The sequence below is a fragment of the Camelus bactrianus genome, chromosome 32 (assembly GCF_048773025.1).
Source record: "Camelus bactrianus isolate YW-2024 breed Bactrian camel chromosome 32, ASM4877302v1, whole genome shotgun sequence".
Classification (NCBI taxonomy): domain Eukaryota; kingdom Metazoa; phylum Chordata; class Mammalia; order Artiodactyla; family Camelidae; genus Camelus; species Camelus bactrianus.
Window position 1 is genome coordinate 9,487,809 of NC_133570.1, and position 23,608 is coordinate 9,511,416.

A 23,608-nucleotide genomic window follows, 5' to 3' on the forward strand; every position below is an offset into this window, starting at 1 on the left:
TGGGTTTTGTTTAGAGGTTAGCAGATTGGTTCTGCTTTGGGAATTTGGGTCCAGAGATTGTCTGGTGTAGGGGAAGAGCCCCAGGAAGAACTTGGTCAACTTTAGGTTGGCCCTGGCTCTCCCTTAACCAGCTGTGTGGCCTTGGGCAACTCACTTTACCTCTCGGTCTGTTTCTTTATCCATCAAGCGAATAGCTGAACTGTTGGATTAGCAAGGATCCTTCTAGCTCTAACTTTATGGTTGTAGAGTTAGATTTAAGCCCTGGAATCTCATTACTCTTGACATATTTGAAAGGTAGCTGAAAGGTGTTAGTGGATGACTAACATCATGGGTGGATGACTTCTTTCTCTAGTAATCTTGTCAGCCTCATGATCAGCGTGTTCTTTAAAGTGCTGGTCCTCTCTCCACAGGTGACACACTGTTGCAGGCCCTGGACTTACTGCCTTTGCTCATCCAGACAGTGGAGAAGGCAGCTTCCCAAAGCACTCAGGTTCCCATAGTCACCGAAGGGGTTGCCGCTGCCTTGCTGCTGTCAAAGCTTTCAGTGGCTGACTCACAGGCTGGTAAGAGTCCAGGGATGTCCGGCATGTTAGCAGACAAGTATCTTCTTTCAGAGTCCTTGGGAGGAGTGCCTTGATGTTTAGGATTTTACAGGATCAGATTGGCCTGATCTGGGCAGCTACAGGGCAGCTTGTCATCTGTAGGGATGAGCCTCAGGGTTGCACTGGGCAATGGGAATGCAGCCACTGGACTCTGTCAGTGTCCTCCTTTACCCTGTTGCTCCAGTGCTCAGAGACAGGGGCTTAGAGAAAAAACCCAGAATGACCTGGGTTTATTATGGTGGGACTTTGTTTTTATTGGTTATACATTTACAGTATATAACATGAAAAGCTTTCCCTTAGCCAACCTGTCTTCCAGCCACTGTTCCCCTTGTTGGAAAGTATTACCAGTTTCATGTCCAGAGATGGTCCATGCGTCATCGCCTAGGCATACTGGGCAATACACTGCACATGCCTTACTATGTACTGAACCCATCTTGGAAGAGATTCCAAGTCAGTACAACAAGAAGCTTGCTTGCTTTTTGTAGCTTCATGGTATCCCGTGCTTGTTTGGTCGACCTCCTACTCTGTGTGCAGACATAGCTGAACTTATTCCTGTGGTTAGAAGTGGAGTTCAGCTCTTTTCATATGTTATTGTGTGCCATCTGAGTGTATGCCAAGGCACTGAGCTGTGTCTGCGGGGGGAGGCAAAGATGCATGTGTCCTTGCCTCAGCACATTTTAAGCTGCTTAACTTTAGTGGGAGAGAGAATATGCAAAAATATCTGTTGTTTAAGGTAAAATGTGGCATCAGAGCAGTTTCAGAGGAGAGGGTGCTTTTAGTTTAGGGGCTGGGTTATCAGGAAAGGCTTCATAAAGGAGGGAGCATTTGGACTAGGGCTCTGAAGACTAGAAAGGGTTTCATTAGCTGGAAGGGAGCAGCCCAGTGTGAGTGCAGACCAGCCTCAGTCAGGGAAGGGCGGGGAAAGCACCACGTGTGGTCCTCAGATCGTTCAGCCTGGCACCTGGAGCAGGTGGGGATTCCAGGTGGGAGGCAGCTTGCCTGGGCTCCTGTAGAACTGCCAAAGGTCTTCATATCGGAGATGCTCCCAGAAGGACTGGTTAGTTATCAGAGTGGGAGGGCAGTGAGCCTAGGAGTGCCTCATCCCTGCTGGGGAGCAATCCTGCCTGATGCAACAGGGAGGGGATGTGTCAGCAAAGCCAGTTCCAGCATCGTCCACATGGAGGGGACCAGCCCTGGTGGACGGGGTGAGTTGCATCATAGAGGGACCTTTTGTTTTTTGCAGAGGCCAAACTGAGCAGTTTCTGGCAGCTGATTTTGGATGAGAAGAAGCAGGTTTTCACTTCAGAGAAATTCCTGCTCATGGCTTCAGAGGATGGTGAGTTTCTGCTCTCTTAGTTGAAGTCAAGTTTGGGACCAGAGAGGATCCTTCCCCAACTGCCTCTTGTTTTGACCAGTCAGCTTGGCAAAAACCTGGATCTGGCCAACAGCTCGGCTTTCGTGGGGATGGATTTATTCCTGTGGGGCATAGAAGGCTGGGGAAATGAGGGGAACATGGGAGATGGTGGCGACAGAGCGCTGATAGTTGTGGTGCTGAGGTATGGGGTGTAATTATGGCTGATTGGGTAATTGGTGCTGTCTTAGAGTTTTCCTTACATTAAGAGGCAGCTGAGAAGCTCTGGGGAAGTGTGGCTGGCTCCGCTCCCCCACCAGGAGACACAGAAACTGCTGGTTTCTCTCTTGGCAGAGAAGGAACAGTTGATCTTTAAATGTATGTTTAAAATTCTAGGTTGCCTTCAGAGTGTCTGCCACTAATTGGTGATTTGAAAAGTTTTGACTCACAAATACAACATTCCACTAATGAGCTACAACTGTTCACCGTTTCCTGATGTTTAAAAAACATTTAGCTATTTCTTGAACAGGAAATATATTCACATAATTCAGAAATAAAAGATCCAAGAGGATCTACGCTGAAAATTATACTCCTGCTTTGATCTCTGGCCATGCATTGTCCCTGGCCGTGGAGAATCAATTTTATCAGCTACTTGTGTATGTTTGCTATTTTATAGTTTTGCCAGTGAATATCATTATGCTTTAGTTCTCTGTCTTTTTTACACAAGAGGTAGCATGCCTGTTGTGTGCATTATACTGTTTAGATCTGGGAATCGTGTCACGTCAGTATGTAATGAGTGCTCTCATTCTTTTTTAGAACTGCCTATTAATTTTTAATTAATTAAAGTGTATACTTTTGCCTATTTCAAAATACACATGCATAGTAGCAAAAAGAAGCAACTTTAGATGAACTATTAATTTCACATTTACATTTTGGTGTTCATTTCTGGTTCTTCCCGTTCTTTCTGGACGTTTCTCTATTTTAAAGACACCTGTGCTGTTTCTCTCCCCTCCCAGCCCTGTGTACCGTGCTGCACCTGGCCGAGAGGCTATTCCTTGACCATCCGCACAGACTCACAGGCAGCAAAGTTCAGTACGTGGGCCTTGTTTACCTTTCCCCTTGAACCATATGATGCAAACCCTGGTGGGAGCCTGAGACACAGCAGAGTGTGAGGGGTAGGAGGTGGCTGTGGGGAGCCCTGCGGCCGGCCTTCCCCCAGGATGCCCTGTCTCTGTGCTGCAGGCAGTACCACCGGGCTCTGATGGCAGTGCTCCTGAGCCGCCCCTGGCACGTGCGCAGGCAGGCCCAGCAGACGGTTCGGAAGCTGCTGTCCTCTCTCGGGGGCTTTAAGCTGGCGTGTGGACTCCTGGAGGAGCTGAAGACTGTCCTCAGTTCTCACAAGGTGAGGGCATGTGGCTCCAGAGCTGGGGCTCTCAGACCCCCTTAGCTGACCCTGCTTATGCCTTGGAATTTTGACTAGGCCCTTCCTGGGCTGTTCTCGCTCACTCAGACTGTGATGCCAGAATCTTCTGCCCTGCCCTTGAGTTTGGATAATATCTTGTTTCATATAATTTCTTTTCCTTTTCAGATGCTTTTCTTTTTGTGTCTTTTGACATGTAGCTCAACCTTTTTATTCTTGAGTAATGGACTGACATTTTGTTTTGAAAACACTTTATAATTTTAAAAGCATTTTCACAAAATGTCCCTTTTGAATTTTCTCAGAAGGCTGACAGGCTTAGTACACTTACTGTATATGAGTTGTCCAGGGTTCCAGCAGCTGAAATGACTGACTCAGGTAGGGTCTCCCAGCCAGTGGGTGGCAGAACTGGACGCTGACCCCCAAGACCTGGCTCCTGTTTCAGTGCGCTCGGTGCCCTGCTTCCCTCCCTAAGCCTGCTTGGGGGATGTGGGCCAGTGACAGACTTGCAGTCTCAGCATGGGTCCCTGGACCAGTTTCTGTTTCCTTCTTACCCGCCATGGGGTTGTTTAGGTGCAAAGCCATAGGTGCTTCCTCCTTCCAGTCCTATCTCCCAGCCTGTGGGTCTCAGAGCAGGGCACTAGGCATCAGTCTCCACTCTGGCAGGGAGCCTAGAGAACAGTAAGAATGAGTCCCTGGCATCGTTGTCTCCTGTGTGCCAGGCCTGTGTGGGCTCTGATCAGTGGGGCTCACGTGTTGTCTCCCTGCAGGTGCTGCCCTTAGAAGCTCTGGTGACTGATGCTGGGGAGGTGACAGAAACAGGCAAGGCCTACGTGCCTCCGCGGGTCCTGCAGGAGGCTCTGTGCGTCATCTCTGGGGTTCCAGGGCTGGAGGGTGACATCGCCAACACTGAACAGCTGGCCCAGGAGATGCTGATCATCTCCCACCACCCGTCCTTAGGTCTGTGGCTGGGGTGGGCATGGGAGGGGTCAGGACTCCGTTGTAAGCGTAGGCCAGGCAGAAGGCCTCAAAGAGCCCCCCTTCCCTTCAGTGGCTGTGCAGTCTGGACTCTGGCCAGCACTTCTTGCCAGGATGAAGATCAATCCGGAAGCCTTCATCACCCGGCATCTGGATCAGATCATTCCCCGGATCACCACACAGAGCCCCCTGAACCAGGTGATTGGCGTGTGAGCTGGTTTTGGCCTCAGGTCAGAGTACAGACAGGGAAGATTCGAAGAAACAGGTGAGGGTGTAATGAAATGTGGGCTGGACCCTTGGGTTGCAACCTAGTTTGAGCATCAGAGGGAACTTACTTCTCATCTAACTGGTAAGTCCCAGGATGTGACTAGACAGGGACTCAGATGTCCTCGGGACCTTATAGGTGGTATCACTCTTATTCTCTGTCCATCTCTCTGTCTTATCCACCTGTGTCTTATGAATGGGCTCCATTTTCAGTCTCTCCTTTTTGGTAGCAGGATACCTGTTCCAGGCTTACATCTTGTTCCCCATCAGCTCCAGTGGGAAGAGCTTGCGTTTTCCAATCATTTTGTGGAGTCTTACTGCCCTAGTTGACCTGACTTAGGTCTTATGCTCATCCCAGGGCCCGTCCTTCTGGTCTGGGTCATGTGCCCACCCCTGGAGAGGGCAGGGGCAGCTCTACGTTTTCCACAGAGACTGAGAATGGGAGAGGAGCGTTTCCCCGAATCAGGGTGCTAGTCCTGGGTGGGTGCAGCTTCCTGAGAAGGCAGGCGTGCCCTCTAGCTGTCTCCTCTGGTGGGCAGTGCTCAGAAAGAACAGGCAGTAGCAGAAGGGGAGCCAGTTGCTGGGGGCATTTAGGCATGGTGGGACCTGTCTCCAGTGCCAGCTGAGGCACGCATGGACCGTGTCTGTTTGTCTGGCAGTCTTCCATGAATGCCATGGGCTCCCTCTCCATCCTGTCCCCGGACCGGGTCCTCCCACAGCTCATCAACACCATCACCGCCTCCGTGCAGAACCCCGCGCTGTGCCAGGTGACGCGGGAGGAGTTTGCTATCATGCAGACCCCTGCCGGGGAGCTGTATGACAAATCCATCATCCAGAGGTGAGCCCCCGCTCGTGGGCTCAGTTGCCCCAAGCCTTAGTTTTCCTGCCTGTAAGATGGAGACAACGTCTCCTTTGTAGGGGCTTGTGAGGAGTAAAGGACACAGTCTCTCCGTTTGCTGGACAAGTGCCTGCTGTGTTCCAGGCACAGTGCTTAGGCCCGGATACAAGAGTGTGTCGAGTATCCAGCGCTTTCCTGGTGCATACGTATGGCTGAAGAGCTAGCTGGGGTTTCGTAGCTGCGGAGGCCGAAGGGCCTGGTGGCTGTTATGAACCTGGCTGATCACCTGCTCTGGTGTTTCAGTGCCCAGCAGGACAGCATAAAAAAGGCCAACATGAAGCGAGAGAACAAAGCCTACTCCTTCAAGGAGCAGATCATCGAGCTGGAGCTGAAGGAGGTGAGCACACGCCTGCCATGGTTCGTCACCGTGTTCAGCGGTGACAGCTGGTTCTGCTGGGAGCAGAGCACAGGGCTCTTTCCTGTCTTAGAGCCTTTGCTCGTCCCTGCTCTTAATGAGGCTACGTTCTTGTCTTCCACGTCGCAGCCCACATGTCCCCTTCTCAGAGTGGTGACCCCCCCCCCCGCCCAGCCTACCCAGAGTAGAGTGCACCCTGCTTAATTGTTGTGCGTCGTATTTATTCTTTTTAATAACATTTGTCATGATCTGAAGTCACCTTGTTTATGTGTCTGTTTACCTGTTTGTTGTCTGCCTTCGCCCACTAGACTGTGAGCCCCGTGAGGACAGAGACTTGGTCTTGTTCCCGTGGTATCCCTGGCGTCTAGAACAGGGCCTGGCACCCTGTGCGTGCTGAGTAAATGCTTGTTGAATGAATGAGCGCTCTTGGCCTTCAGCAGGCTGCCCAGCTTATTCCTGGGGGGACGTGTCTGTAGGGAGGGCTGGCAGTAGGGAGGGCTGGCAGGAGGGAGGGCTAGCAGGAGGGAAGGCTGAGGTTAGGATTCTGAAGCTGTGAGGAACTTCAGCGCCTTGGTGGGAGGGAGGGAGATCTGTTCCCTGGAGATGGAATTGCTTTGCTTGTTCCCTTCAGGAGATAAAGAAGAAGAAAGGCATAAAAGAGGAGGTGCAGCTGACCAGCAAGCAGAAGGAGATGCTGCAGGCCCAGCTGGACAAGGAGGCACAGATTCGGAAGCGGCTGCAGGAGGTAAGCAGTTGCTTCCCCCACACGCCCATGCCATGGGAGTGCGGGCCCGCCCATTCCTGCCTGTCCTGGAGTGGGGCCCCGCTGACCAGCCTTCTGTGGTGACTTCTGCTTGTAGTTGGACGGTGAGCTGGAGGCAGCGCTAGGACTACTGGACACCATCCTGGCCAAGAACCCAGCTGGCCTGACCCAGTACATCCCTGTTTTGGTCGACTCTTTCCTGCCCTTGCTGAAATCTCCCCTGGCAGCTCCCAGGATCAAGAACCCTTTCCTGTCCTTGGCTGCCTGTGTCATGCCCCCTAGGCTCAAGGCTTTGGGTTAGTCCTCCTGGCTATGGGCGTGGCCTGGGGCAGGGTGGGAGGTGGGCAGGGATGCCCTGAGGGCAGTGGGGAGACACAGTGACCTAGGCTGCTGACTGTGGCTGCAGTCTAAGGCACCTCAAGCTGCGTATTTTTAGGAGCACATGGCACCTCCTCCACTCATCCATTTTACATCTGTTGTGCCTTCACTCTGAGGACCAAGCTTTAGACGCTGGTCAGTGATCTTTCTGATGCAGTTTTAAATTCAGTGGCAGTGGAGATGGTTGGTGCTACGTGGCAGCCAGTGCAGCCTGGAGCACCTCCACGTGTGGTGACTGGAGGTCTCTGTGGCCGTAAGCTTTCTGTTGGCTGTGAAGAAACAAAGACCAAGTGGGGTGGCTGGGAATTGTGGTGGCCTTGCTTTGTGGGTTGTTTAACGACCTTGAGCGGACTTCCTAGCCTGAGGGTACAGCCCCATGGGTGAAGTTGGAATCAGTCAGTACACATAGAACCTGCCGGAAGTGTTACCTTGCTGGCTGGGCTGTCGCATGGAAGGCGGGAGCACCATGTGGATAGAGCTTTACTTTTGGCCGAATGACCCCTGGGTGGTTCATGCCTCCTCTCAGCACACTTTTAATTTCTTAGTGTCAGAAAGACAGCTCCCTGTCTGCCTACCCTGCAGTGCTCACAGGCATGAGATGAGAAATTGGGTTAAGGACACTTTGTCAGAACAGAATTGATTACTGTTAAGTCAGAGGGATGTGGTGTCTCTGCCCTGGGTCCCTGGTTTGCACCTGGGCCAGATTCTGTGTCTGCATCGGTCACCCCCTGCTGGCTCCCTTCTCTTGGACACAGGCACTTTGGTGAGCCACGTGACTCTGCGCCTGCTGAAGCCAGAGTGTGCCCTGGATAAGTCATGGTGCCAGGAAGAGCTGTCGGTGGCCGTGAAGAGGGCGGTAACCCTGCTCCACAGCCACACCATCACCAGCAGGGCGGGCAAGGGTGAGCCGGGTAAGGGACAGGACGAGGGGCCTGCCATGGTATGGCCAGTGCGGGGAAGGCACGAGTTCCGGCGTTTCCCGGGGATTCCTGAGGTGCGGCCTCGGGCAAGTTTCTTCCCCCCCTGGCCTTGGTTTTCTCATCTGAAAAATGGGAGTTAGACCAGATGGACGATTTTTGAGTCCAATCCCTGGTATTCTGAGTCACTATGACCCTCATTGAGGGTTTAGTTCTTGTCACTGGAATCTACTGTTCTGCTTTTAACTCTGACACTCGGGAACCGGGCATTGTTTGGAGCAGGAGCAGGACTGGTTCCAGGACTGGGCTACCGTCTGTCTTCCCTCTTGTCATCCCACGTGCTTCCAGGTGTCAGAGAGGGCCCCCCCCGCCCACGCACCCTGAGCATGGGAACTCAGGCTCGGTGCCCCCTTGCCTTCTGACCTGCCACGTGGGGTCTGCTTCTTGCCCGCACAGATGCCGCGCCCCTGTCCGCACCAGCCTTCTCCTTAGTCTTCCCGTTTCTGAAGATGGTGCTGACCGAGATGCCCTGCCACAGCGAGGAGGAGGAGGAGCGCATGGCCCAGATTCTTCAGATCCTCACCGTCCACGCCCAGCTGAGGGCCTCACCCAGCAACCCGCCTGGGCGTGTGGATGAGGTTGGCCGGGAGCTCAGCTAGGCTCTCCCCTCGGCTTGAGGGGTGGGGGAGGCGGGGGCTTTTGACACTTCCTGACCCATCAACAGGTGTACTCCATGAGTATACCCAGAGCAGCAGCCAAATGTTCTGTTCAGCACAGCTGTCAGGGACTCGCGGAAGCTTCTGGGTCTCCCATGTTTGATAGTCTCTGGCCCGAAAAAGTTGAAGGATTTTATGTTAATTTATTGTATTTTGTTTCTAACTCAGAAGATAGTGCTAATAACTCTCCCTTTGACTTGTTATAATTGAGATTGGACCTCACTCATTAAGGGGTTTTCTTTTTAATAGTTTATGTTCTAAAAATTTGCCAAAGTGATGCATTCGTACTTTAAAAAAATTTCAGTATTACGGAAGCGAAAAGAGAAATGCCCCTCTCTAGAGGTAACTTGGTAACAGTTTGGCCTGTACCCTTGTGGACCTTTTTCATAGCACATGCAAAACACCCCCCCCACGCACAGCAAAGCAAAAAACAAATTATGCTGCTGCCTTTTCTGTTTCTCTGAGTCTCCTCCCATGTCAGGACCCATATGATTCATGTCATGTGGATCTAATTTTATGGGCTGTAGGGGATTCTGTGCTGTGGGTGCACCATGTTTTAGTTAACTTTTTTACCTGTTGATGGATATTTTAAGGTTGTTTGTAACTTTTTCGTGTCTTGAACATTGCTGTGGTGTGCCCCCTTGTACGTATGTCCCTCTTGGACATGCGTGTGAGCATTTCCATAGGACAGACTTGGGTGTAGAACTGTTAGGTTATGTGACATGTTCTGAGCTGTTCCCTCACTAAGTGTTTCCTTTTCTCCAGACTTAGTGCAACTTCTCATACATAGTGTTAAACTTGCCAACAATGGGTAAAAGAATGGAATCTCATTTTGTGTTTCTTTACTTGCTTTTGAAGTTCAGCATCTCTTCATATGTTTATAGGCCATCTGTATTTCATGTTTTGTGAATTTCAAGCAAGGTTCAGCATTTATTTATTTTTAGTCCCCGAGGAGCTTGGTGGACTGGGGTTGGCTCCTGTGGCTTTAGTTGTAAGCCTGCCAGGATGTCTGCAGTGGGCTCGGTCAGAATGTTCCCCTGTGGGTGAGAGGATGCTGCTTCACGTGTACGGGGCTTGATGACAAGACCTTCCCCCGGCGTCACTCTGACTTACCTGCTGTTTTCTCTTAGAACGGCCCGGAGTTGCTGCCTCGCGTGGCCATGCTGCGCCTTCTGACTTGGGTGATTGGGACGGGCTCTCCCCGACTGCAGGTAATCTGGTTTTCAGTTGACTCTTGCTGTGACTCAGTTTGTAACCCCAACCGCAGGTCCTAGTTCTCTCTCTCAGCCATCAGTTCCAGCCTTGGGCAGATGGGCTGCTCTTGAGAGCCAGCCTGACTGTTCTCAGCTAGTAAGGGGTTTTGTGTGGGTCCTGCCCCTGTGGGGTGGGCGTTCCCAGTTCAGATTTGTCCCTGTCCCCTCAGCCCATCACCTGGCCCCCTCCCTGGCCCCATAGTGGTAAGTAATTTGCTGAAAACTGAGCCCAGTGTCTTGATGTCTTTCTCAGGTTCTGGCTTCAGACACCCTAACCACCCTGTGTGCCAGCAGCAGTGGTGAGGATGGCTGTGCCTTCGCAGAGCAGGAGGAGGTGGACGTGCTGCTCTGTGCCTTGCTGTCCCCATGTGCCAGTGTGCGGGACACCGCGCTCCGGGTGTGTGCCCACTCCCTTGCGGGGCTCCCTCAGCATCCCTTGTCCCTCAGTGCTGGTGTTTCGGCTGCACCCTGATACGAGATGCTGCATATTTGCACCAATGTGTCCTGTAGTCAAAGAGAAGAGGTCACAGGGTGTGGGTTGGGGTCATTCTAGATAAAGTAAGCAGTCATTGTGATGTATCACTGTCTATTTTTTCCTTTACCTCAGAAGACTTCGCCTGATTTCTAAAATGGAACGTGGCTTTGATTTTGAAAAAAATTTTTTTTTCGTTTTTCAGTTTTATTTGTTATTGTTACAATTTGCATATATATAGTATATTGCTTGAAAATACATATATACAATATATTGCACATAATTTTTTAGTTTACATATATATACTGTTCGTTGTTTCTAAGAACAGTTTAGAGCTTTAGCTTTTTAAATTTCCGTAGTTATCAAAGGAATAAAGCCAACCACAAAATAAGACTCAGCAGAATGCAGTAATTCACTCATAAAGGACAGTCACATGTGCTACATATATTCAAGAAATCATTCAAGAAGTCATCTCAGTTATAAATAATAAGTAGTTCATTTGTGTCCTTTTATTTTTAGATTCCACATATAAGTGATTTGAACTTGGTATTTTTATAGACAGATGTAACTCACAGGTTTGGTTCATTTCTTCAGCCCACTACCTTATACTTGGCTTTTCTTTGTGCTTTTGGGCTTAAAACCAAAGGGTCCCCTTGGAGTATGAGATATTGATTCCCAAATGCCATTCTGCAGCCTGCTGCTATCAACCTAGGACACAGTTCTCACTGGTCCTTGGTAAAATGTGAAAAAACAATGGCAATGTGGCAAATTTTTCTTAAAGGGAATGTCTTTTTTTGAGGCTTTTGTCTGTCTTGCATGGTTAGAGTTAAAGTTTTAAATTTTACGTTAATAAACCACTACATGCCATCATTTCACAAAAGAAAAGCTCTTTGAAGAGACAGAGCAGGTAATGAGTTGAACTGGCTCGTGGCACCCCCTCACCAGCACTGTCTAGTGGAACTTCCTGCAGGGTTGGAAATATTTTATATCTGTGCTGTCCAGCTCTGTAGCTACCGGCCAGCCTGTGGCTGTTGAGCACTTGAGTTGTGGCTTGTGCAGCTGAAGAAGTTAAGAGTTCATTTTAATTCATTTAACTGTGAAGATCCACGTGCGGCTGGTGGCTGCATCTTGGACGTACAGCCCTAGAGCGAGGCCGGGGTGGGGGCAGGTTGGAGGCTCTTCCGAAAGGTCACGCCTCACACGTGCGATGCTACGCCTCTCAGGGGCTGATGGAGCTCCACATGGTGTTGCCAGCGCCTGATACTGATGAGAAGAATGGCCTGAACCTTCTGCAGAGGCTCTGGGTAGTCAAGTTTGACAAGGAGGAGGAAATCCGGAAGCTGGCTGAGAGGTGAGAGCTGAGAGGACGGATCCTGTCTCCCCTCATGAAATAACCGGACCCGTCTGCTCAGCCTACCGAGGGAAAAAGGGCTGGATGGTTGCGTTTGGTGGGCCTGGTGCTGCAGATCCTTGTGTGAGCAGCCTCGCCTTTGGTCTGCTGTAGGCTCTGGTCGACGATGGGCCTAGATCTGCAGCCAGACCTCTGCTCCTTGCTCATCGACGATGTCATCTACCATGAGGCAGCTGTGAGGCAGGCCGGGGCCGAGGCCCTCTCCCAAGCCGTGGCGCGTTACCAGTGGCAGGCGGCGGAGGTTATGGGCAGGCTCATGGAGATTTACCAGGAGAAGCTCTACGTGAGTAGCCTGCGCACCCTGACGCGGTCTGGGCTTGTGAGGGTGGGCTGGACTCTGTTTAGGAGTCTTGGAGATCACTGTGGCTCAGGGTGGCTTGTGCCTCATCTCTCGCCTCACCTGGGTCACTGGCTTGCCTGGAGACAGCGCTGCAGTGCATTGATCAACCTGTCTGTTGCAGCGGCCGCCCCCAGTGCTGGATGCTTTGGGACGAGTTATCTCAGAGTCTCCTCCAGATCAGTGGGAAGCCAGGTAAAACAGTGATTGCAGTCTTGTTCCGCTCAGCACTTTCTGAGATGCAGCAGGTTGGCTGGGCGGAGTGCTGTGAGGAGGCAGCATGGGATAACGGAACAGCAGAGGGAACAGGCAGGACCTCCCTCTAAGGGTTCAAGTTCTGGCTCCTTCTGGCTAGCTCTTTGACGGGCACGTTTCTCCTTACCTTTGGGCCTCTGTTTCCTTGGAGGTGGGGACCTCCTTACTGCTATAGCTGAAGGAATAAGCACATTTAGCCTTTGTGGAATATGTGCACTTCACATCTGCCTTCACATCTGATTCCTTTACCTTTCTCTCCTCCTGCAACCTGTCCTGGAGATAGAGGGTTAGGCATTGCACGCACACATGGGGAAACAGAGGCAGAGCTGGTCCCCTGTCCAAGGTCACCCTTAGAAGGTGAGCTCTCCATTTTATAAGTGGGCTGTTCCAGACCAGCGGGCAGACTGTTGGGTAAGCACTAGGCAGCAGGCTCCATGCTGTGCTCTCCCCCTCTTCCGAGCCATGTGTGCTGTTGGCAGGCTCACTCTCCTCGTGACGTACTGGGGTAGATGCCACCAGCAGGGGAGGACCCTGCCCCGCCCTCGCCCCCCTGACACATTCCCCCTTCTTTCCCAGGTGTGGCTTGGCTTTGGCCCTGAACAAGCTCTCGCAGTGTTTGGACAGCTCTCAGGTGAAGCCACTCTTTCAGTTTCTCGTCCCTGATGCCCTCAACGACCGAAACCCAGATGTCCGGAAGTGCATGTTAGATGCAGCCCTCGCAACGCTCAACACGCACGGAAAGGTGAAAGATTTCAGCTGGCCGGGGAGGTGGGGGAAGGCTGGGCCAGGGCAGGAGGTGGGGCTGAGCAGTGGTAACACAGAGGGGGCTGAGTGCCAGAAATCCTGCCAAGGCACTGGCCCCCATGGAAAATTCCATTTCTATTTCTTTTGAGCCATAAAGACCCCAAAAGGGTGTTAAATTCTTGTAAGTCTGCTGCAGTCCTGCCAGAAAACTGGGAATCCTGCTGGCACTGCTGGCTGGCTTGTCAGGATGCCTCTCCCAGAGCCAGACTTGGGCTTGGTCCTCGAGCAGAGACCGTCATCCTCAGGCACAGCCTGTAGGGTTGACAGGAGGCTCCGGGTGCACTTGGCTTTCCAGGAGAACGTCAACTCACTGCTGCCAGTGTTTGAGGAGTTCCTGAAGAACGCGCCCAACGATGCCAGCTACGACGCCGTGCGGCAGAGTGTGGTTGTCCTGATGGGCTCTCTAGCCAAGCACCTGGACAAGAGTGACCCCAAAGTGAAGCCCATTGTTGCCAAGCTCATCGCTGCTCTCTCCACGCCCTCCCAGCAGGTACCTGCCCCGTGGCCTGGGGCTCCAACCATGGAGGCAGTGGGATGCTAGGGACAGAGGTGGGTATCGGGGCTCAGAAGTCCCGGTTCTCTGCTAGGAGTCTTCCCCTCCTTGAGGACAGCCTGGTTTACAGACAGGAACACCACTGCAGCAGGGGTTACTTTGTAATGGTAGATCTCTTAAGATATTTTCATTTTTCTACTTACTCACTAAATGGTCATTTTTGTGTGTGTGTAAGCTCGACTCTGGGGATACAAAGATAAAAAATTCAAAACAGAACAAAACAAGAAAAAGCATTCTTGCCATGTTAGGCTTTTCTTGATTCTCTCTTTGTGTTACATTTTTCAGGGGCCTTTTAATGCAGCCTCCAAGCCACAGTGCAAAGGACTTTTTTTCCTCTTTTTCTGCAAAACACAATTACATTTATTTTCTGTGACTTGTGTTTTAGACCACTCAGAGTGTACTCCTTAGAGGCACAGTTGAAAAACATAGGTTTACAGACTTGTGGTCAGATAAGCCGACCTAGATGTCCCCATGTAGAAGGGTCCTGCCCAGGCCCATGGCTGGTCGCTGCCTTGCTGCTCCGTTGGGGCTTTATGAGCTGTGGCTGGATGATGATTGACAGAGTCTTTTGGAACCATTGGATTTGGGCCCAGTCCTGTAAGGCCAGCCCCAGTTCCCTGTGACTCTGACAAATTTGAAAACAGAGTTATGGGCTCTTTTTAAGGAGGCACAGTAGTGCACTTCTCTGGATCTTTCTCTGTGAGTGGGTTTAATCTTCCTGGAGTTTCCCTCCATCTGCCCAGGCCTAGATTCTCCCTTCAGACCAGAAGTAGCCCCCTAATGGCTGATGGGCTCCTGGCTAACAGATGCAGCATGCACCCTGGTGGAGCATGCATCAGCCACTGGCTTGTACCACCATTTCCTCTCTGATGCCCGGGGTTGTCTGACAGCTAGAGGCTGAGATGGGACGTGGGGACATCTAGGGGTGAGGTGCCATGGAGGACTGTGCTGGCCGCCGGAGACCCGCTGCGGTTAAGCTGCGGCACTGATGCAGCGCTCCCCCCTCCACAGGTCCAGGAATCCGTGGCCAGCTGCTTGCCGCCCCTCGTCCCCGCCATCAAGGAGGATGCAGGAGGGATGATCCAGAAGCTGATGCAGCAGCTGCTGGAGTCGGACAAGTATGCTGAGCGCAAAGGGGCCGCTTATGGGCTGGCAGGCCTGGTGAAGGGCCTGGGCATCCTCTCGCTGAAGCAGCAGGAAATGATGGCTGCGCTAACTGATGCCATCCAGGACAAGAAGAACTTCCGCCGGCGGGAGGGTGAGTGTCTCCAAGCTTGGTGCGCCCCCCAGTGTTGGGGGTGGGTCCCCACAGCTGCCAGGTGGAGGAATCTGGCTTTTCCTCCCTGCTGAAGGCTGGCGTTTGTGTGTGCTGCAGGGTGTGGCTGTCTGTGACCCGTTCTGCCTGGTCCTTGCTGCTGTGGCCTGGGCTTCCTTCTACCTAACTCAGCAGTGCCCTCAGCCAAGAGTGACTTTGCCTTTCTTTCTGGCTGTTAGTGCCAAGAAGTGACAGACGCTCCCTGTTCTCCCCTCCTTTCTGCTCAGCCATGTCCCTGCTCAGAGGAGGCAGAGGGTGGAGGTTTCTCATGGGGCGGCCCCTTTAGTCCCACGGCTGCCCTGAGTGTTTCCAGAGGGTGAGGAGGTGGCAGGGTGGTTGTCCTGTGGCTGTCCCCAGAGGACAATCCCGTTCCCAGCTGTCCCGCCTTCTCCCCCAGGAGCGCTCTTTGCCTTCGAGATGCTCTGCACCATGCTGGGGAAGCTCTTTGAGCCGTACGTGGTTCACGTGCTGCCACATCTGCTGCTGTGCTTCGGGGACGGCAATCAGTACGTGCGTGAGGTAAGTCCTGAGGCTGCACATGGGAGTGGCCAGCAGCCGGGGCCGGGCTGCGGAGTGTGAGGCTTGGCAGGGAGTCTCTGAGATGGCGTGAGGCCCCTGCTGCTGGAACCCCTTCTGCCTGCACCCTGAGCACTAGTTACTGGGATGGACTCCCCTGGCTCCTAGTGAAGTACTGAAACCCAGTGAGATGAGAAACCGTGTCCCTCCCACTCAGCTGTCTGTGGATACCGGGCACAGGGTCCGAAACTGTAGACCCCTGACAGATGTTGGTCGCCAGGGGAACACTCGGTCTAGCATCAGCCCTTTCTTGGCTCAGGAGGCCCCTGAACGTCTTTTCTCCTCCCTTGAGGCTGCAGATGACTGTGCCAAGGCTGTGATGAGCAACCTGAGTGCTCATGGGGTGAAGCTGGTGCTCCCCTCCTTACTGGCTGCCCTGGAGGAGGAGTCCTGGAGGACCAAAGCTGGTAAGCCCGCTCTCTTCTGTGTGTCTGTCTCAACTTCCTGTTCTGGAAACTGCACTCACAGGGATCCAGGTGGCCACAGCTCTTGTTCTGTGTGTGTGTTCCCCCGCCCAGGGGTAAGGCCAAGACTCTCATTAGGCCTCTTACTCCTTCCGTAGTCTGTGTGCTTTCATGCAAAGAACAGGCCTCTGACAGGAGCCACAGACCTAAGTCAGGAAATCCCAGAGCTTTAAAGCTAGTTTGTGGCTAGGTCTGTGATTTTAAAGCCTTTTCCACCATTTAACCCCCTTTATAAAATGTAATCTTATCTGCAGTCCTAATATGCAAAGCAGAATTGCTCTGGTTTGGAGAGGATCAAGGTCGAGGCCCTCCCTCTTGGCATCCCCCTCAGTCTTTCAGTCTTCATCCTATGTCTTGGGAAATCACAAATCTTAATCAGTTTCATAGGTGGATAAGTAGACTGAGGCCCGAGAAACTCAGTGAATTGGCCTTGGAGCACCGCCAGCACTAAGCCGGGTCTGGCCTGTCTGTCCCACACCACCCAGCCTTTCGCCCAGGCTCCTCGGCTCAGCGGGGCCCCAGGAGCATTTTGCTTACTCTGCTGGAGCTGGGCCCTCTGCCGTCCTCCCAGGACTGCGTGAGCATGGCTGGCGGAGGAGCAGGCCGCTCGTCCCTTGCTTGGGCAGCCAGCCCAGGCAACTTGCCAGCCTGTGTTCGTGATTTCATGCTGGGTGTGTGTCTGCCGTCTACAGGGTCGGTGGAGTTGCTTGGGGCAATGGCGTACTGTGCTCCCAAGCAGCTGTCGTCCTGCCTGCCCAACATCGTGCCCAAGCTCACGGAGGTGCTCACCGACTCCCACGTCAAAGTGCAGAAGGCCGGACAGCAGGCGCTCAGGCAGATCGGCTCCGTCATCAGGAACCCAGAGATCCTGGGTAGGATCCTCTCCCATGAGGGCACCAGCCCCGGCTCCTCCTCCCGTCCCTGGACACTGCAGGAACATGCACCCACTCAGCACACGCTCTCTGAGGACAGATAGGTTCACACTGAAATAAGCTCTAAATTCCAGGAAGCTCTTTTCCTCCAATAGTAGGTGGAAAGTAATTTGGAAGTGGTCTGGAGCAGTCACTATGTGCATGGGTAGGGAAACTGAGTCCTTGGCCCAGGAGCAGCTTGACTGTGAGAGTCTTGAGGTCAGCAGAGTTAAATGACAAGCTCGGGGGGACCATGTCAGTGTCATCCAAAGTGTTAGGTGTTGGGGAGCTTTCCATTCTGCCTCATTCTAGAGCCTGTGATAGAGGGAAGGCTCGGGAACTTACTCTTCAGTACAGTTCTTTTTTTGAGTGATTAGGGGAAGATTGATTTCTAGAAACAAACCCTAGCCAGCTACCGAGACCAGGACCTTACAATATCAGTGCCCATTCAGCGCGTCTCAGCCTGAGTATTGCCAGACGTGTTTTCATTTAGAAAATGGTGGGTTTTTTATTTTTTAAGTTTGTGTTTGTTTTAGAGGAGGTACTGGGGATTGAACCCAGGACCTTGTGCATGTTAAGCATGCAGTCTACTACTTGAGCTACACCCTCCCCCTGTTTTTGTTTTTTAAGGGATGAATAGGTAGATTTGGATTTTGTCGTTGTTTACAATGTCCAATAGCTCTGGGGATTTCTAAGGCCTGGGACAGTCTCATCTCTATCAAATGAATCCCTTTATTTTGGGAATCCAGCCTGGGCCTTTTTTTTCCTTCTTTCTTTCTTTAATTGAGATACAATTTTCATAATGTAAAGTTCACTTTTTAAAAATGTACAACTTAGTGGTTTTTAGCATATTCACAAAATTAAGCGAGCATCACCACTGTCTGGTGTTAGAGCATTTTCATCATCCCAGAAAGGAAGCCCACATCCATTAGCATTCACTCCTCATTTCCCCTCCTGCCTCTAGCCCCTCACAACCCACTAATCTGCTTTCTGCCTCTGAGTTTGCCTGTTCTGGACACTTCATGTAAATGACATCATACAGTACGTCTCTTGCATTTAGCGTCATCTTCTCAAGGTCCATCCACGTTGTGGCATGTGTTAGTGCTTCTTTCCTTTTATGGCCCGATAATGTATTCCATTGTATGACTAGACCACATTTTGTTCACCCATTCATCAATCGATGGACATTTTGTGGTTTCCACTTTTTGGCTATTAGGGATAGTGTTTCTACGAACATTTGTGTACAAGGTTTTGTTTTGTTTTGTAGACATATTTTCAGTTCTCTTGGTTAGATACCGAGGAATTCAATTGCTGGGTCATATGGTAACTTTTTACCTTTTTGAGGAACTGCTAGACTGTTTCCCAAGGTGGCTGTACCCTCGGACATTCCCAGGAGCAACGTATGAGAGTTCGAGTTGCCAACACTGTTACTGTCTGGCTTTTTGGTTACAGCCATCCTCGTGGGTGTTAAGTGGTACCTCATTGTGGTTTTGATTTGCATTTCCCTGATGGCTAATGATGCTGAACGTCTTTTCTTGTGCCGTTTGCATATCTTCTTTGGAGAACTGTCTATTCAAATCCTTTGCCCATCTTGTAATTGGGTTGTTAGTTTTTGAAGATTCTTGACAAGCATGCATCTTTATAGTGGTTGAATTCCCTAGGCTTATGGAAAAGATACGCCAGGTATTCCTCTTGGAATTTCTTCCACTAGGCTGATGGTGCTGAATTCTGAGAGCTCGTTGTATCTGGGCTTAGCTGCTCTGAGCATCGTGTGATTCACCCCCACCACTGGTTCAGGGGGCTTTGGTGTCTCCAAACAGTGTTTTCACAAAACCACTTTGGGTTGCTGCTGCCAGAATAAGGCCCGTGGTTCCCCAGTAGCTCTCCCATGGAGGCCCAGCACTGGCTGCAGCTCAGTGCCCAGAAGCTAGCCCATAGGTGCCCTGCCAGACCACAGCTCTGTGGTGCAAAGGGGTGACAGCTGCTGTCTCCACACTACTTCCTCCTGGGGAACTAGAATAGAATTGCTCTTTGCAGACAGGCTGGCTTCCCCAGCTGATGACTTGTGGGGCTCCAGGGAGGGGGGGCCTCAGACTCCGTTCTCTTCTGACCCCCGTCTAGTTCTGGGGATCTGGCAGCTTTGCCATGCCCTAGACTTGCATAAAGCAGCCTCTCTTATTTGGACATGCAGCCATTGCCCCAGTCCTGTTGGATGCCCTGACGGACCCCTCTAGGAAGACCCAGAAGTGCTTGCAGACCTTGCTGGACACCAAGTTTGTCCACTTCATTGATGCACCATCCTTGGCCCTCATCATGCCCATCGTCCAGAGAGCCTTCCAGGACCGTTCCACGGACACGCGGAAGATGGCAGCCCAGATCATTGGCAACATGTACTCCCTGACAGACCAGAAGGTATCAGCCTATCTGGGGCTAATGCAGGACACACCAGTGGATGGTGGTTTAGGGCAGAGTCCCTGCGGACAGTAGACATGGGAGGGCTGTGGGCTTTTGGTCCCTGGTTATATTTGGGGGTTGAAATAGACCATCTGGGGGTGGAGGACAGAAATCTCGGCTCTTTGGGCATCTCTCAGAGCATAGTCATCCAGGTCCTTATTAGCTCAGCCCACAGGTGAAGCCCATCCCAGTTTTATAGATTGAGATGGAAGGAGGGTCCAGCCTCGCCTTTGACCTTTCAGGAGTGTTGGGAAAGCAGCTGCTTGCTTTGGCTATTTGCAGTGTTTTCTTGTCACAAGCATTTGCTTCTGTAAGCCTCTCGGAGGAAATTAACCTCGTTTGGGAGATTTACTTTGTTCACTTGCTCTCGGGGGCTAGTTAGTGTGTGTGAGCTCACTGCCACAGCTCTGCTTTGCTTGCTGAAGCCATGGACACAAGAGGTAGAGTGGGAACGTTGTGTCCAAGAAAATTTGGGAAATTGAAAAATGGAAACCAAAAAATTTTATCCATAGCCCTCTAAATGCTAAAACAATTACTGTTAACTGCTTTTTTAAAAAAAATTCCACTTAAGTTATTCCTAAACATATTTCTCTGAGGTGGAGAAATGTATTTCCAAGTTATAACAAGTTATTCATAAAACTGAGTTTTTAATGGTTATATGATAAATATTCAAACAGGTTTATATATCATACCTTATATAATTCTATTGTCGGTCATATAGTGTCCAAGGTTTTTTGCTATTTTAAATGATGCTGCAGTGAACATAAGGCTTTTTCTATATTTAAAACTGTTTCTGAAAGCTGAATGCTGTATCAAGAGACATAAACCTTATAAGGTGAAAAAAGGGAAAGATGATATTGCAATTCTGAAAGGAAAGTGCTAGAAAGGATTTCCTAGATTCCAGAGGCTGGGCAAGTCTTGGTCCTTGGAGGGGAAGAACGTTGATTTGCAGCTGGAAGTTCTCTCGACCTCTTGAGGATGGGCCTGGGATCCCTTGTAGGTTTCCCTGTGCAATCACATGAAGCCTTCAAGGAACTGGTCTTGGGGTGGGGGTGTTCTTTGCCAGCCGCCCTTCCCCTCCTGGGAGCACAGCCCCCCTGGTCAGCATAGGGGCGCGGTCAGGGTCTACAGAGAAACAAGTCTGGAGAAGGCTGGCCTCCACTGAGTCTCCTCTTCTGTTGCTGCAGGACTTGGCTCCTTACCTGCCCAGTGTGACGCCTGGCCTGAAAGCCTCTCTTTTGGACCCTGTACCTGAGGTGAGTCTGGGAGGAGAGGGGGCAGGAGCTCATTATTTTAGCCCAGTCTCTGACAGTTGATTTCTGAGATTCCCTATGAGCTGCGTTTGCGTCTGTCTGGTAAAGGGAAGAAGACCCTAGGGAACCCTCCCTGCTTTTGTACGTCACCTAGTTTCGAGCCACATCTCACCATCCCTGCTCTCGGTTATGTGACAGGTACGGACAGTGTCTGCAAAGGCTCTCGGGGCCATGGTGAAAGGCATGGGGGAGTCGTGCTTTGAGGACTTGCTACCATGGCTGATGGAGACACTGACCTATGAGCAGAGCTCCGTGGATCGCTCAGGCGCTGCCCAGGGTGAGGCAGGGCGGGCTTAGGGACAAGACCAGAATGCCACCTGGGGGCCCTCAGATCTAATGGATTCATTCTGTCTCTTTGTTGCAGGGTTGGCCGAGGTCATGGCTGGCTTAGGGGTGGAGAAGTTGGAGAAGCTGATGCCAGAAATCGTGGCTACAGCCAGCAAAGTGGACATTGCTCCCCACGTCCGAGATGGCTATATCATGATGTTCAACTACCTGCCTATCACCTTCGGGGACAAGTTCACTCCTTATGTGGGACCCATCATCCCCTGTATCCTCAAAGTAGGCACCAGTGACCACGCTGGGGGTAGCATTACTGAGGAGGGCAGGACACGTGCTCTCTCGGAGAGCTGGGGCTCCCTGCCAATTGGGGCTGGGTGGCAAGAGTCCTCATCCCACTCTTCAGGGAGTCCCATTTCCTCTTGGGTCTGGGTACATAGTGGGAGGCAGGCCTGGCTGACCCACCCTCTGTGCACACAGGCTCTTGCTGATGAGAACGAGTTTGTGCGTGATACCGCCCTGCGTGCGGGCCAGCGGGTCATCTCCATGTATGCCGAGACGGCCATCGCCCTGCTGCTGCCCCAGCTGGAGCAAGGCCTCTTTGACGACCTTTGGAGAATAAGGTGAGAACTTGGGCGGAAAGGGTGAGAACACTCGTGGCCTCAGCGTTGTGTTTGGGGAATTAATTGAGAAATGAAAAGCAGAATGTTGCCAAGAATTCTTTCAGCTTTTCCAGACCCTCACTTTTAACCATTTTGTGACTCTCCAGTTTCCTGTAGCAAGGTCTTAATTCTGAGTTGTCATCTAAAAAGTTCTGTTAAGTCCTTCAGTTTGCATACATATTTTAAATGTGAATACTTTTTAATCTGGAAATTCTCTACTTATAGGAATTGATTCCATGGACATATTTAGTCAAGTGCTTAAAGGTGTATATAAAAGGATGTTTGTTGCAGTGTTTAGCATTTGATAAACTGGAAGTTGGTTTAAAAGTCATAGCACATCCACACCATAAACTTTGATTCAGCCATTACAAAGAATGGTACAAGGACTATGTCAGCTGACCCAGAAAAGCCCCTCAACCTGTTGCTGACAGATGGTGTGGCCATCTGTCCCGGTGCACGTGGTGCAGGCCTGCTTTGCACGTCATGTGTGGGAGGCGTGTCTCTGTGTAGAGGGTAACGTGTCCAGGGGTCTTGCTGGAGCGTCAGAGTGGTTGCCTGGCTGGTGGGAGTCTGGGTGATTGTTGACACTCTTTATATTCTTTTGTACTTTTTAAATTCTCTGTTTGAGTATGGCTATTAATTTTATAATCGTTAAGAACAATAAACCTAATTTAATTTGAAGAGAACCAAAGTTTGTCCTTCCAGGCCCCTCCTTAGGTCTCTAGTTCTGATGATGTGCATTCCTGGTTTCCTGTTAGTACTTCCCTCTCTGCTCTGTTTCTGTCTTTTCAATAACTTATTATTACAGAAATTTTCATACCTGCTTTTAAAAAATGTGTATTCTTTTCTGTTATTCTGTAATATATGTTCATTAATAGAAAACTTGGGAAGAAAGTGTGTGGGAGACTGTGAAGAAGTGAGTATTGTCTATAACCTCCCCTATTCTAAGAGAGCCACCATGAGTATTTTGGGCATATTTCCTTCCAGTCTCTTCTGTCTGGTGCTGGTTGTGCCCTGAGACTTCCCCCTGTGGCTGTGCGACTCTGTTCTTGGCATCCCTCTCAGGTTCAGCTCTGTTCAGCTCCTTGGGGATCTCCTGTTCCACATCTCAGGAGTCACTGGGAAGATGACCACAGAAACTGCCTCTGAAGATGATAACTTTGGAACTGCCCAGTCCAACAAGGTTCGTACCTTGAGTTGGTTTTCCTTCCTCTGCTGATGGTAGGGAGATGCCCTGGCGTGCACGCTGTTGGGGCTTCACCCATGTTCTCCACTTCTTTCTGCTGCTGCAGGCGATCATCACTGCCCTGGGGGTGGATCGGCGGAACCGGGTGTTGGCAGGGCTGTACATGGGTCGCTCTGACACCCAGCTGGTGGTGCGGCAAGCATCCCTGCACGTCTGGAAGATTGTGGTCTCCAATACCCCTCGCACTTTGCGTGAGATCCTGCCCACCCTCTTTGGGCTCCTGCTGGGCTTCCTGGCCAGCACGTGTGCAGATAAGAGAACGGTAAGTTTCCCGGGCCTTGCTTCTGGCCAGCAGCCCTTGATGCCTCCTTTTTAGAGGCTAGGAAGCCGGGTCTGCAGAGACTGAGAGAGCGCCTGGGGTCCCGTATCTAATAGGGGAACATTTATTTATTTACTTAGTCATTCAGCAAATATTTACTAAGTATTTACTGTGTGCGAAGCTGGGGCCTAAGACCAGGGAAGATAGTGGAGAAGAAAGACAGCTTTATGAAGCTGTCTGGTAGAGGAAGTGGATATTAATCAAATAATCACACCAACAGGCGGAAGATGCAGCCATGGCAAGTGCTACATTACATTGCAAATGCTTATGACAGGGCATTTGACCCAGCTGGGGGACCAGGGGAGGCTTCTTAGAAGAAATGACAGATGAAAGATGAGTGAGCGC

General features: G+C 51.1%; 1 protein-coding gene across 2 annotated transcripts in view; it reads left to right on the forward strand.

The window, feature by feature from the left end:
• The window catches only part of GCN1 (GCN1 activator of EIF2AK4), a 52,543-nt gene that overhangs the window by 16,651 nt on the left and 12,284 nt on the right, over window positions 1–23,608 (forward strand). The window contains exons 15-44 of one of the 2 annotated variants that reach the window (XM_074356228.1): window positions 411–563; window positions 1,846–1,938; window positions 2,970–3,045; window positions 3,196–3,355; window positions 4,141–4,330; window positions 4,422–4,546; window positions 5,272–5,450; window positions 5,754–5,847; window positions 6,497–6,610; window positions 6,726–6,924; window positions 7,762–7,917; window positions 8,380–8,561; window positions 9,770–9,850; window positions 10,146–10,289; window positions 11,588–11,715; window positions 11,869–12,058; window positions 12,237–12,307; window positions 12,944–13,109; window positions 13,467–13,661; window positions 14,736–14,982; window positions 15,437–15,558; window positions 15,908–16,022; window positions 16,772–16,951; window positions 19,182–19,402; window positions 20,632–20,700; window positions 20,896–21,034; window positions 21,122–21,318; window positions 21,517–21,659; window positions 22,764–22,881; window positions 22,991–23,206. In XM_074356228.1, the coding sequence (XP_074212329.1) occupies window positions 411–563; window positions 1,846–1,938; window positions 2,970–3,045; window positions 3,196–3,355; window positions 4,141–4,330; window positions 4,422–4,546; window positions 5,272–5,450; window positions 5,754–5,847; window positions 6,497–6,610; window positions 6,726–6,924; window positions 7,762–7,917; window positions 8,380–8,561; window positions 9,770–9,850; window positions 10,146–10,289; window positions 11,588–11,715; window positions 11,869–12,058; window positions 12,237–12,307; window positions 12,944–13,109; window positions 13,467–13,661; window positions 14,736–14,982; window positions 15,437–15,558; window positions 15,908–16,022; window positions 16,772–16,951; window positions 19,182–19,402; window positions 20,632–20,700; window positions 20,896–21,034; window positions 21,122–21,318; window positions 21,517–21,659; window positions 22,764–22,881; window positions 22,991–23,206 (4,463 nt within the window). The remainder of the gene's footprint in view (window positions 1–410; window positions 564–1,845; window positions 1,939–2,969; window positions 3,046–3,195; window positions 3,356–4,140; window positions 4,331–4,421; window positions 4,547–5,271; window positions 5,451–5,753; window positions 5,848–6,496; window positions 6,611–6,725; window positions 6,925–7,761; window positions 7,918–8,379; window positions 8,562–9,769; window positions 9,851–10,145; window positions 10,290–11,587; window positions 11,716–11,868; window positions 12,059–12,236; window positions 12,308–12,943; window positions 13,110–13,466; window positions 13,662–14,735; window positions 14,983–15,436; window positions 15,559–15,907; window positions 16,023–16,771; window positions 16,952–19,181; window positions 19,403–20,631; window positions 20,701–20,895; window positions 21,035–21,121; window positions 21,319–21,516; window positions 21,660–22,763; window positions 22,882–22,990; window positions 23,207–23,608) is intronic. The other variant, XM_074356229.1, reaches the window with a different exon arrangement.